At 45.5% G+C, this 13833-nt stretch overlaps 1 protein-coding gene across 1 annotated transcript in view; it reads left to right on the forward strand.

The window, feature by feature from the left end:
- DOCK1 (dedicator of cytokinesis 1) overlaps positions 1–13833 on the forward strand; it is a 534414-nt gene that overhangs the window by 429626 nt on the left and 90955 nt on the right. The window contains 1 exon segment of the mRNA XM_032607328.1: positions 5262–5320. Within this exon segment, the coding sequence (XP_032463219.1) occupies positions 5262–5320 (59 nt within the window).

Consider the following 13833-nt stretch of genomic DNA (forward strand, 5'->3'; position numbering starts at 1 on the left):
TAAAAATAACAGTGTCTCACCCCACCCATCATCTCCCTCCAGCTCCCTCCGTGCCTCTCTCACTGCACACCCACACCCACTCCCGATGCTGGCTGCGGGCCAGCTCTGTCCTGGGCTCCCAGAACCCCTCTGTAGGTTTCCCTCCTAGCGTTTTGGCCTCTCCGCTGCTCCCTTGTCAGGCTCAGACTCCTCCCTCCACCCATTAAGTGCAAGAGGTCCTCAAGTCTTGGTGTTGGGCCTTCTTATTCTGTTTCCTTTCCTTAAGATAGCAGTTTTTAAATTGTGCATCTCAGCCCTTCACTGGGCTGGGATAGCAACTTAATGGGCCATTGTATTAATTTCTTAGAGTCATCTGCCATAATGTAACAACACAAACTAAGTGAAACAACAGAAATTTATTGCCTCACAGTTACAGAGGCCAGGGGTTGAAGCCAAGGCATCAGCAGAGTTGGTTCCTTCTGGAAGCTCAGAGGGAAGACCTTGTCCGTGCCTCTCTCCTATCTTCTGGGGGTGGGTGGCCCCCATCCCTGGTGCTCCGTGGCCGTGGCTGTATAACTCTTGTCTCTGCCTCCCTCTTCACGTGGCCTTCAGCCTTGTTTGTCTGTGTCTCTAAATGTATCCCTCTCCTTATAATAATGCCAGTTCTTGGATTTAAGGCCCGCCCCATCCAGCATGACCTTATCTTAACAGGATTACATCTTGTAAACACCCTCTTTAGGGGGTCACATTCACAGGTAGTAGGGGTTAGGGCTTTAACAGATCTCTATGGAAGACACAAGTCAACCCACACGACCCAAGACCACATACATTTTTTTCCCTTTTTTTTTTTTTTTTCAGTGAAATAGAATATAAGGAAGCATCAGAGTTGATGGCAGGTAGTAAAGTTAAGTATTATTTCATAGAACTTTTGTATACGTACATTTTTATGCATGCTGCTTAGTAAAGTATATTTCTTATTGCAAAAGCATTTTTGAAACTTAAAAAAAATACTTATAAACCTGCCTCTGCAGCCTTGGTTCACAGCACACCCCTCCTCTTGAGGGGAAGGAGTCAGGCAAGCTCCCTGTCCTCCAGTCTCACTGCCTTCTTTGGTCCGTATGCTCACCTACCCCCACCCCCCCACCACAGGGCCTTTGCACCTGCTGGTCTCTTCCCCTCTCTGTCTGGATTGCACCTTTCCTTCTTCAAATCTTGGGTAAATATTACTCTCTAAGAGAGCTTCTCCCACAGCCAACCTGGACCCACTCCTCCAGTTTTTCCTAAAGAACTGTGACCATGGCCTCCAAAAAAACATAAATAATAACCAAAAAAACTACTATATATACATATATGTGTGAGTCTCGTATGATTGTTTAATGCCCATCTCTGCTGCATGCTAATAGTCCCTCAGGTCTGTGGATTGTGTCTCTTTCCCACATTATATTAGTGGCCCCATATTAGCTCTGTGCCTGGCCTTCAGTAAGCATTTAGTAACTCATTAAACAATGAATAATGCTTACAGAACAAATTAATCTAAAAGACCATTGCAGGGCTTCCCTGGTGGCGCAGTGGTTGGGGGTCCGCCTGCCGGTGCAGGGGACATGGGTTCGTGCCCCGGTCCAGGAAGATCCCACATGCCGCGGAGCGGCTGGGCCCGTGAGCCATGGCCGCTGAGCCTGCGCGTCCGGAGCCTGTGCTCCGCAACGGGAGAGGCCACAACAGTGAGAGGCCCGTGTAGCACAAAAAAAATAAAATAAAATAAAAGACCATTGCAACCATGAAGGGGATGCTTTGATGAGGCCCACTCTGAACTTTTAAAGGAAGGACCAGCCTGGCTTCGTTGCTTGTTAGGACAGACGAGGGCACCGTGTCCTTGTTCTCCCAAAGGCCTGGGAGATGGATGAGCATTATGCCGTCATTATCCCAGTACTACACATGGGGAGACCAAGGGTCAGAGTGGTCAGGTAATTTTCCCAGTGTGCTTAGATTTGGTCTCAGGTTGGTCTTACCCCCAGGCTTGGGCTATCTCTGGTGGACATGGGATTTCTGCTTTTGGGGGCAAAGATTCAGGAAAGCAGGTGCTAAGGTAAGGTCTCAGAGACCAGAGTCGTGCTATTTGGGTCAGAGTTACAGGCCTGGATGTGGGATCTGCGATCTACCTGGGCTGTCTAGAGGATGCCTCCTGGGAGCTCCCTTGGGCTGGCCATTTGAAGTTGTCCACTCACTTTGTGGGTGGGTACAGGCAACCTGGGTGTGGTGGGGAGTACCGGGTGACTCCGGCTTTGCAGAAACAGGCACGTCATTTCACCCCCAGGAATCTCTGCTTCCTCAGTGGGAAGATAGCTACGGGAACGTCTTCTTCCTCACCTTGTGGTCTTACTGTGAGAATCAAATCAAATGAAACACACCACACATGCACTTTGAGGGGTGAGACACAGTGCTGTGCTGTGACATCGTGGAAGTCTGCCCTCTCTGGTCCTCGAGATGCATGCTGGGGGTGAAGAACAGGAATTCTTTGGGAGTCTGGAGACTTGTGCCATCTCTTCTCCCCTTGCCCTGTGACCATGGCCAAGGCATTTTGCTTCCCCCCCAGGACTAGTTCAGTTCCCTCAACTGTAAATCATTAGTCATGGACTTAGTAACGGTCTCTAAGGCTGCCACCAGCTCTGGAATTCTGTCTCCAGGTAGGAGCATGATCCCAGATACTCTCCATTACTGCTTTTTTCTCCTCCTTGGGGCAAGGATTACAAATGGTTCAGGAATCCCTCTTAAATTCTGGTGACAGCTGTGACTCCATTGGGGGATTGCGCTGAGAAGTGTATAGATTTGTCAAAGCTGCCTTCTTATTAAAATGAGAGAAAAGATCAGTCTTACTGCTGGAGAGATTCGGTCCTGCCCTTTACCTTCCAGCTCTGTACTCATCTTGTACCAGCCTCGAGCACCTGTGTCTTATTTGACTATTATAATGGCATTTTTAGCACCTTTCTACCAGAGGCTTTACTCTCCCGAGCGACGTGCACTCAGATCTTTGCTAATCCCCCCGTTCTGAAATGCTGTGAAGACACGTCATTCCCCACGTAGAAGACAGTGAAGTGTCACTGAAAAATGTAACCCAGGCATCCTTGAGCCCCTCACGCTCCGCCGGCACCAGGGGCAGAGGCACTGGGCGGAGAGACAGGACGGGGCCGGCTTCCCTCTCCTCACACGCCTCCTGGGGTCCCCGGGTCAAGTCCAGCTCTGGACAGACAGCAGTCACTGTAGGGCCTGAGGCATCCATTGGGTCACTCCTGGTGATCCAAACCCAACCCGTGAGCCCGCTGCTGCCAAGGCTGGCCTGCGCTTTATCTTTCTGAAGTTTGGGTTTGATTGAATTATTGTAAGACCTGGGAGAGGAAGTTGAGTCAGGGACCAGCAAGGCACAGACACTGATGGAGATCAGCCTGGCTTTAACCATTCGTATTTTTCAAGAGATACTGTTCCGGGCTGAGAAGGAGTTGCTTGGCAGTTAAGAGTCTTTAAGCTTGAGTTAATGGACAGGCCCACCCCTGGGACAGGCTCTCGCCTCCTCTGGGCCTCTGGCGTCCTCACTGTGTTGAGGTCTGAACACCTGGCAGCAGGGGCTGGGGTGTTTACGTTCTCGGGGTCCTCCCTGCGATGCCACACTCCTCACCTCCCCAGACACCTGCTCCCCTGAAAGGCAGCTCATCCCTCTGGACAGCGCGGACCCCTCCAGCCTGAGGAGGAAGCATCTGCAGTGGATGGAGCGTGGCTTTCCTCTCCCCGATCCTATTCTCTTGGTAAATGCCCAGAGGACGGTCTTCCCGGTCATCATGCAGCCACCCACGTCCTCTCCAGGCCTGGGTGCTGGGACCCCTCTGTCATTCCTACAGGAGCAAAATGGGGATTGGAAAATGGCTCTGCAAGCCTCAAAAGGGTGCACGCCTCACTGGTGCTCAGATCTTGTGCCCCTGGGGCAATTCTGGGTGCCAGCGAGGCGCAGAAGGGTGACCCGGTCCCTGCTCCCTGTGGCTTGGTGCTGGGAGCATTCCTGGGCAGAGATCCCCTCTCTCTCACTCACCGAATTCACCTGCACCAGCGCTCACCTGGTATCAGGCTGGACTGGAAGGTAACACATTCACCTCAGAGGACCAGCTTGTCCTCGGAGGAAGGGGTACAACACTGCCCTCTCACTTCAGTTTCTCCACGGTTACAGTGAAAGCCCTGGCATCTGTCCGGCTGTGATGCTCCCAAGGTTGAATTCTCCAAAGAGGAGCTGCCGGGTGTGTTCATCTTTCCTGGTTGAGCTTCTCGCAGGGTCTGCTGTCCTTTCCTGCTGTAAGTGACAGACGGGTGCTTAGGGTACCCGAGACTTTGCTAAAGGGTAGCAGCCAGCTGGGGCTGTGGAGGTACCAGCCGGATCTCTACCTGTGGAGGCACACGTCGGTCATCTGTAGTCAGAGCTTTTCTTCCCACATGAGCTGACATAAGGACGCACAGAGCAGGCGCCACGCCACAGCTGCTACACTTGACACTGTAGGATAATTTTGTAAATTATCCTTGGTAATAGAATCAGCCTTTTCCTCAGGCAATAAAGGAAAATGTTAAATTGCTCACAAACTAATAAAGGTTTATCTTCTGAAACATCAAATTCTGTTTACTCATGAAACACCCCACCCCCCCGCTGACCCACTGGGAAGAAAATTAGCATTTATTTTTGCTGGTACGTAAAAACAGGGGAATGTTTGTTGACATCTTTTGGTGTTAAGCCCTTCCTTACATTGAAAATGATAAAGAAAGAGCCAGGAGCCGGGAGCTGTATGGAAGAGGCCTTCCCTGCTCTGATTGTCTAAGACTCCAGGGCTTAATTTAACATGTGAGAACTGCTTATTGTGTGCCGGGCTGTAGGATGTCATTTGGTGTCTGGTTCCTGGATGCTTATAACATGCGTGGAAAACAAACTGCCCCTCAAGCCAAGGAGCCGGGTTCTCTTTCTCCTGCCATTAGGGACTGAAGAAAGGAAAATACTTTCATTTCTCTCCACCACCTCCCCCATGTTTCCACAGAGGGGAGGATCTTATGTAATCTGTGGTGATGGGAAAATGAGATCCCTAGCCGGGTTCCTCCTCCTTCAGTTCCTTTTGGTGGCAAAAGAAGTTGATGCTTGACACTCTCTTTATTTGTCTCAGGGATGGGAGAGTTTCATTGCACTTAAAAATAATCCAAGTCTGATTTTCAAATGCTCCATAGAGTGACTCAGCGTTTTTCCTGTCCCTGGTTTTCAGGTACGGAGATATGAGGAGACAGATTGGCTTCGAAATCAGGGACATGTGGTACAACCTTGGTGAGTAACTGGGACTTCAGGGCATCAGAACATCATGACTCGGTGGTGGGCGATGCCGCTGGCCCTGTTTGTCAGCTTTGGGGCATCTTAAAAATCTGAACAGCTTCTCTCCTTCCGAGAGCAACTGCTACCTTTGCAGTAAGTGCTTTCAGTGAATAAGAGATGGGAGACCAAAGTAAAGGGAAGGAAATCTGATTGGTGGAGAAAACAGAAAAGTCAAGAGAGCGCCCTCTTGTGTCAGGTGAGCAGAGCTCTGCCTTGGAACTCTTGCTCCTGGGCAGAACTACCATTCTCTCCGATTCTCATGAATCAAAGCATGTAGCTCATCCTACTGTTATATAGTCCATCACTTATTGTATTCCGTTTCACGTAATCTACCTTCCAAAGGGTTTATTCTCCAACTCAAAACTAGACCCTGTATTTAGGTATACTGCCACCAGGTGGTGGTAGGCTGAGTACTTGTACAATCAAAACAATAAAGGATACGTGTGTTTAAGATAAGAAATTAACATAGGCATTTATCACTATAAACTTCCCTCTTAGTATGGCTTTTGCTGCATCACAAAGTTTTGGTATGTTGTCTTTGCATTTTTCATTTGTCTCAAGATAATTTTTGATTTCCTCTTTGATTTCCTCTTTGACCCATCGATTGTTCAGGAGTGCAGTTTTAAACTTTCAAGTATTTGTGAATTTTCCAATTTTCCTTCTGTTATTCATTTCTAGCTTTATTCTATCCTGGTAGGAAAGGATACTTGGTATGATTTCAGTTTTCTTAAATTCGTAAACAATTGTTTTGTGACCTAATGTGTGACATATCCTGGAGAATGTTCCTTGTGCACTTGAGAGAAATGTGTATTCTGCTGCCGTTAGGGGAAATGTTTTGTATATGTCTGTTAGGTCCATTGATCTATAGTGTTGGCTTACTGGTGAAGAAAGATCTCAAATAAACAACCCAGCTTTACAGCTCAAGGAACAACAACAACCAAAAAAGAAAACTAGGCCTAAGCCTAAAGTCGGCAAAAGGAAGGAAATAATAAGGATTAGAGAAGAAATAAACAAAATAGAGGATAGAAAAGGTCAATAAAATTAAGAGTTGGGTTTTTGAAAAGATAAACAAAATTGACAAACCTTTAGCTGAATTACTAAGAAAAAAGGAGAGGAGACTCAAAAAAATAAAATCATAAATGAAAGAGGAAACCTTCCAACTGATGCCGTAGAAATAAAAAGGATCATAAGAGACTACTGTGAACACTTAACGTGCCAGCAACCTAGAAGAAATGGATACATTCCTAGAAACATACAACCTACTGAGACTGAATTATGAATAAATAGAAAGTCTGAACAGACCAATAATGAGTAAAGAGATTGAATCATCTTACAACAAACAAAAGTCCAGGACAAGATGCCTGCACTGGTGAATACTACCCAACATTTAAAGAAGAATTAATGTCAATCCTTTTCACACTTTTCTAAAACACTGAAGAGCAGGCAACACTTCTAAACTCATTTAATGCCATGAGCATTACCATGATGCCAAAGTCAAACACACTACCAAAAAAAAAAAAGAAAGAAATCTATAGGCCACCATTTCTGATGAACACAGATGCAAAAATCCTCAGCCAAATCCTAGCAAACTGAATTCAACAGCACATTGAAAGGGTCATACGCCAGGAACAAGTGGGATTTATCTCTGGGATGCAAAGATGACTCAGCATATGCAAATTAATAAAAGTGCTAGACTACATTAATTGAATGAAGAATAATAAGATTATCTCAATAGATATAGAAAAACCATTGGACAAAATTCAAAACCCTTTCATGATAAAAACTCCACGAACTAGGTATAGAAGGAATGTAACTTAACATAGTTAAGGGCATATATCGTCAACTAATATCATACTCAGTGGTAAAAAACTGATAGTTTTTCTCTAAGATTGGAAACAAGACAGGATGCTCACTCTCACCCCTCCTATTCAGCATAGTACTGGAAGTCTGGACAGACCAATTAAGTAAGGAAGAGCAATAAAAGGCATCCAGATCAGAAAGGAAGAAGTAAAATTACCTCTCTTTGCAGATGACATGACCTTAATATGTAGAGAACCCTAAAGACTCCTCCAAAAAAGTGTTAGAACTAACAAACAAATTCAGAAAAGTTGCAGGATACAAAATCAACATAGAAAAAAAAAGTTGCATTTCTATACACACTACCTGTAAAAGAAATTAAGAAAACAATCCCATTTTCAGTAGCATAAAAATGAATAAAATATTTAGGAATAAACTTAACCAAGGAGGTGAAAGACTTATACACTGAAAATTACAAAACACTGATGACAGAAATTTAAAGAGACACAAATAAATGTAAAGACATCTCATGTTCATGGATTGGAAGACTTGATATTGTTATCGCTTTCAAAATTCCAGTGGAATGTTTTACAGACATTGAAAAATCAATTCTAAAAGTCATGTGGAAACACAAAAGACCCTGAATATCCAAAGCAATCCTGAGAAAGAAGAACAAAGATGGAGGCATTATACCTCCTGGTTTCACAATAAGTTACAAAGCTATAGAAATCAAAACAGTGTGGTACTGGCATAAAGACAGACATATAGACCAATGAAACAGAAGAGAAAGCTCAGAAATAAGCCCACACATATGCAGTCAACTGATCTTTGACAGGAAACCAAGAATACACAGTGAAGAAAGGAAAGTGACCTTAACAAGTGATTTGTGAACAACAAATAGTGTTGTTAATACTGGATATCCACCTGCAAAAGAATATACATGCTTAAGCCATACACAAAAAGCAACTAATAACACACTAAAGACTTAAATGTAAGACCTGAAACCATAAAATTCCTAGAAGAAACCATAGGAGAAAAAGCTTTTTGACCTTGGCCTGGGCAATGATTTCTTGGAAATGGCACCAAAAAGACAAGTAGACTACATCAAACTAAAAAGCTTTTGCACAACAAAGGAAGGAAACAATAAAATGAAAAGTAATGGGAGAATATATTTGCAAACCCCATGTCGGATGAGGGATTAATATCCAGAATATATAAAGAACTCCTACAATTCTATAGCAAAAAAACAAATAAACCAATTAAAAAGTGGTCAAAGGACTTGAATAGACATTTCTTCAACGAAGACAGACAAATGGTCAGTAAGTACATGAAAAGTTGTTTAACATCACTAATCATCAGAGAAATGCAAATCAAAAACCACAGTGAGCTATTGCCTCACACCTGTTAGGATGGCTGTTATGAAGAAAATAAATAAAAGATAATCATGGGTTTGCAAGGATGTAGAGAAATTTGAACCCATGTACACAGCTGGTGGGAATGTAAAATGATGCGTATGGAGGTTCCTCAATAAAATAAAAATAGAGCTACCCTATGATCCAGCATTCTCACTCCAGGTTATGTATTCTAACAAATTAAAATCAGAATCTGGGTATCTGCACTCCCATGTTCGTTGCAGCATTATTCACAATATGGAAATATGGAAACAACCTAAATATGGAGACAACCTAAATGCCCATCGACAGATGACTGGGTAAAGAACATGTGGTATATATATGTACAATGAAATATTATTCAGCCTTAAAATAAAAGAAATCCCATCATATGAAAAAAAAATGGAAGACCCTGAAGACCACTGTTGGATGTGAACCAAGCCAGTCGCAGATGGACAGTTTCTGCATGAATCCTCACATATGAGATCTCTGAAGGAGTCACACTCATTAGAGCAGAGAGCAGAATGGTGGTTGCCAGGGGCAGGGGTGTGCCGAGGGAGCAGTGGGGAGGTGTTGGTCAAAGGATGAAACGTTGAAGTTTTGCAAGATGCATACATTTTAGAGATCTGCTATACACGTGGTGCCTCGAGTTAATGATCCTGTATTGTACATGTAAAGATGTAAGAAGGTAGATCTCATCTTAAGTGTATTCTTACAATAAGCAAGAAAAAAGTAAAAATGATAAGAAATTAATTCAATTTTATTTATAAGTGAATTAATTAATATAACAAGGAATTTTCTATTAAAATGTTAGCCACTATGACATGTCATTCTGTTGGTTATGTTCCTTATAAAGGAATAAACAACTGATTATAATTTGGTGTCTCCTCACCACCTTTATGTGTCCTCTGTGAACCTGGCCTCTCCTAGTTGAGATGAAGCCCTTCCTGGCACCTGTCCTCAGCTGGTTTTGTGCTGAGGTGCCCCGGGCATCTTTCTCCAGCACCACTCCTGGTCCTGTGCAAGCTTCTGCCTCTGAATTGCCCAGGCTCTCCTTCCTTCTCTCAGATTGGCACACAAATCCTACCTTGGTTTGTTGTGGGGAGGGCTTCCACTCTCCCCATCCCCCAGTGACTTTTCTTCTCTAGAAGGAGGCAGGCCACTGCCCACCTTGCTCTCTAGTCACCCCACTGCATCAGGGTTTTGTTTGTTCCACCAGAGCTGGGGCGCCCTAGCTGTATCCCAATCTGTGTGCTTCTGGAATAGCTTTCTTCGTGGTTGGAAAGGTGCCCTGATGTATCTACATTCCTTGGGCAGAACGAAACGAGGTGACAAAACTAAACACGGTTTTCGATGAAGGCCGTGGCATTGGGCTCCACCGCCTTCCTGATGGCCCTTTGAGCAGACAGGGCCAGGGTTTTGAGGGCCAGCCCTGCTACTTGGCTTAGCGGTCAGCACGTTCACAGAGGCTTCTTTTCAACTGAAGCCAGGTTTCCTCAGAGGCCTTTGACTCCTAATCCTTCTTGAGTGCCCGGAGGTCAGCAGAAGTGTGTGAAGGAAGGCTCTGTCACATCTCTAGAGAATGTTAGGAGAATTTCCAAATATTCTTTGTCTTTCCGTTTATATGAAGGATGGAGTCTTTTTCAAATGGGTCTTCATCCAGAAAAATAAATGTACAACTCTTTGGGGGGGAAATCGATACTCTGTGGATAATACTAAGAACATGGAAATTAAGAAGCTTCGTTTAACATGAGGCGCCTGCTGGGTTCTCCAGGATAAAAATCCAGTGCGAGAGCTCCCAGGTGGAGAGAAGGAGCTGGTGGGGATGACTTCTCTGCCTGTGCTGTCACTGGGAGGAGAATCCACTCCCCCACCTGCTGGGCATCAATCCTGGAGTCAACTGGGGACCCCTTAAGGAAACTCTCCACTGGGACTTGGCTGCAGCAGCTGGAACGTCCAGCATCAAAGTACTGGCTCTCGGTGTCAGAGTGCCCGGCTGCATCTCCAACACAGAACCTTCCTGGCACTGTCCCGTCCTTGGCCTTCCTGCCGTCCCTGGGGAGAGAGCAGGCACCCTGGGCTCCGAGGGAAGAGACTGGATATGAGTTCCACTTGAGTGGAACTTCCTGCCTGGCTGTGTGACGCAGTCGGTCTGGGCTTCCCTCACTCAGCTTCCTAGGCTGTAAGATGCAGAGGCTGGACGGAAGTTTTCAAGAGCCTTCTAACTCTGAAGCTCAATAATGCTTTATATATATATGGTGCTCAATAATGCTTTTCATATATATGGTGCTCAATAATGCTTTTTATATGTATGGGGCTCAATGATGCTTTCTATATATATGGTGCTCAATAATGCTTTCTGTATATATGGTGCTCAGTAATGCTTTCTATATATATGGTGCTCAATAATGCTTTCTGTATATATGGTGCTCAGTAATGCTTTTTTAATATATATGGTGATCTCGGTAGTGAAATGCTAAGGCTTCTAGAACCGTTCATGATTCATTTTAATTGATCCTACCCTGACAGGTTCATCTCTCATGTTTCCTGGCAGGTCAGACACTGTGGGACTCCTGCCAGGAAGGTTCTGTCTGTAGCCCCATTCCGAGGGAGGGGCAGGTGAGGGCGGGCAGGAATGTTCAGAGAAATGGCATGGAGGGAGTCATTCTTGGCTGGACAAGTGGGAGCCCAGGGCTCTTCTAGGTGCCGGAGTCCAGTGAGTGATGGGCTGCACCCACTGTGGCCAGGCTTTTCAGCGGGGACCTGATATACCTCTGCATGAGGGCCCTCTGCGGTCATCTTTCACCCCGACCCTTCCAGAGGGAGTGACAACACCTTCTGAGTTGTTCAGTGTCACCTCTAAAGTGCAAACTGTGAGCTAGTCTATTTCTCCTAAAAGGACCCTTTTAGGTGTGTTTTCAAATGCTTCATTCCGAAACGCCTTGGTAATATTTTTCTCATCATTTAGGATAAGTAGAGACAGCCACCCTGGTAGATATTCACACTGGTTTTTAACACACTAAAAGGCGTCCTTCTTGTTTGATTAGTAGCTGCTGTCTCATCTCAGCTCACCCGGGACCCTCCCCTCCTCTCTGACCTTCAACTGAAGGGCCACTTCCTGGCTCAGAGGGAACCTCCAAAAGCGAGCCCAAGCCCAGGCTGGCCTGACACATGGGCGCTCCAGACACCCGGGTTTTCTTTTCTTTCTTTTCTTTTTTCTTCAAAGTGTTTTCAAAGTCATCTCTGGAATCCCTGAGATCGAGCACAGTTTGAAACTGATTCCTCCTCATTTGCTCCGTGTCGACGATTTCAATGGAAGACAGTGGGATGGGCCCAGGGAAGCATGAGTTTCTCTGTGAAGCCACCTCTGGGCCCTCGTGAAGCCTCCAGTGGTCGAATGGTTGGTTCTCTCGACATCATGTCATTACGTTCTAAAGAGTCTGAGTCAAGTGACAGAGACTTTCGATTTGCAACATAAAGGATGCAGTTAAGAGAGCAAATGTCCTGTCTCACCCCTGCCCGTTGCTGATTGGGATACAGTGATGAATGCAGCAGGTCTGTGTTTGGCAGCTTTCTACCAGGACCTCTGACTCTGGCATGAGAAGCGGCCAGGAGGTCAAATGTAAACTGTGACTGTGGTCAGTGAAGGGCAGGGATTTGGTAACAGCAAGAAATAATCATTAACCCACGTGACTGGGTTCCTTGCTTACAAAATAATTAAATTATGTTTGAGAGTTAAAAAAAAAGAATAAACATGTCGGCTGCTCCCAAGATCTGGCCCAGCTTCCCCTCAAAATGGCTAAGGCTAGCTCCGTGGGGTCACCTCCGGCCACCTGGCCCTTTCTTTGCTGCTCTGAATCTCAGGTGTTGGATCCTGCCCTCCAGCGTCATTGCTGAGGATGCCACTCCAGAAATTAACGAGAGCACATCTCAGTTTCCTAAGATGGATGCAACCTATTTTCTACACAGCTTTTAAACAAAAAAAAAAAAAACATTATTTTCAAATGGGCTCAGGTTTGAGATCATATTGGCAGTCTCCACCAAGAAAATAAAAATAGACGTCAGATATATTTATCCTCTTACAATTAGTCACCTGTCACTGGATCAGGCCCTGAGCCGAATGTGCCGTGAGACCGTCTCCTTCTGAGTCTTCCCAGTCACACGTGTGGTGTGAGCGGCCCAAAACCCACCTCCTTGCACAGCACTGGAACAAGGATCCGGGGTCTGTGTGGCTCAGTTTAATGCAAGTGCAGACACAGTGCTTCCCCATGGGACACAGCAGCATGGGGTTTTTTTTTTCCTCCCAAACCTGTCATATTTTGAGTGTGAAAGGAGAAATCAAAGGCAGACTCTCTCCCAAAAAGGGGGGGGGGGGGGCGGGGGGGTGGCAGATGTGCTCATTTACTCAGCTCTTCAGTTATTTATCAAAGCGCACCCGTGTGGCAGCCTGCAGAACACCTGAGCTCTCTTTCGCCTTCCTCACCTCGATTTACATTTTGTTTGTTACGTACAGCACCCCGGAGCCCAGTCTCTCCAGTCTGTCCAGAACAAATGTGCTCGCAGGAAGATCTTTATCTTCCAGGTTCCGTCTGGGACATTTGTCACGCGGGGATTCCCTTCATGGGTATTTTTGGAGACTTGGAAAACATTGTGTGCTTTTCATTAAAACCCACATACAGTGGGGCCTAATCCGTTTGACTGGGTGATGGAAATTTTTGCTCTGTCTACTCTTGTGTATATGGAGATTTTCCTGGGATTAGACAATGTTTAAGGTCCCGGATTTCTGAACACTCATGATTGTCAAGAGATCATCCAGGCACCCAGGGGGAGGCTGTTGATGGGGGAGAAGCCAGCTTCCCTGAGACAGCGCAGTCTGGTTCCCAGGGAAGAAGCTCCGTGTTTTGTCACTAGAAGAAAGACTGTCGGTGGGTTTTTAAGGATTGAGGAGTGGTAACCAGGAGTTTGGCCGAGGTGACCAGAGTGATCCGTCGATTCCCATTGTGATCCGATAATTAGTTTGTTCTTCCTTTGTCTCAAAAGGAAAAAAAGAAAGTAAATCCTCTTTTTCTTGAAGCCTGCATTTCAGGAGTCACCTTGATTCCCTTTGATTCCAAACCTGAGTTCATCATTAAATTTGAACAACAGATGCTCCAGGGGAAATCCATAATGCAAATGCCAAAAAAAAAAAAAGAAAGAAAGAAAGAAAAAAGATGAATACTGGAGAATCGTGTCCGACGCTTACTCACCTTGAGGACCATTGGTTCTCCGAGGTTAAACCCT

Source organism: Phocoena sinus, chromosome 16 (genome assembly GCF_008692025.1).
Source record: "Phocoena sinus isolate mPhoSin1 chromosome 16, mPhoSin1.pri, whole genome shotgun sequence".
Lineage (NCBI taxonomy): Eukaryota > Metazoa > Chordata > Mammalia > Artiodactyla > Phocoenidae > Phocoena > Phocoena sinus.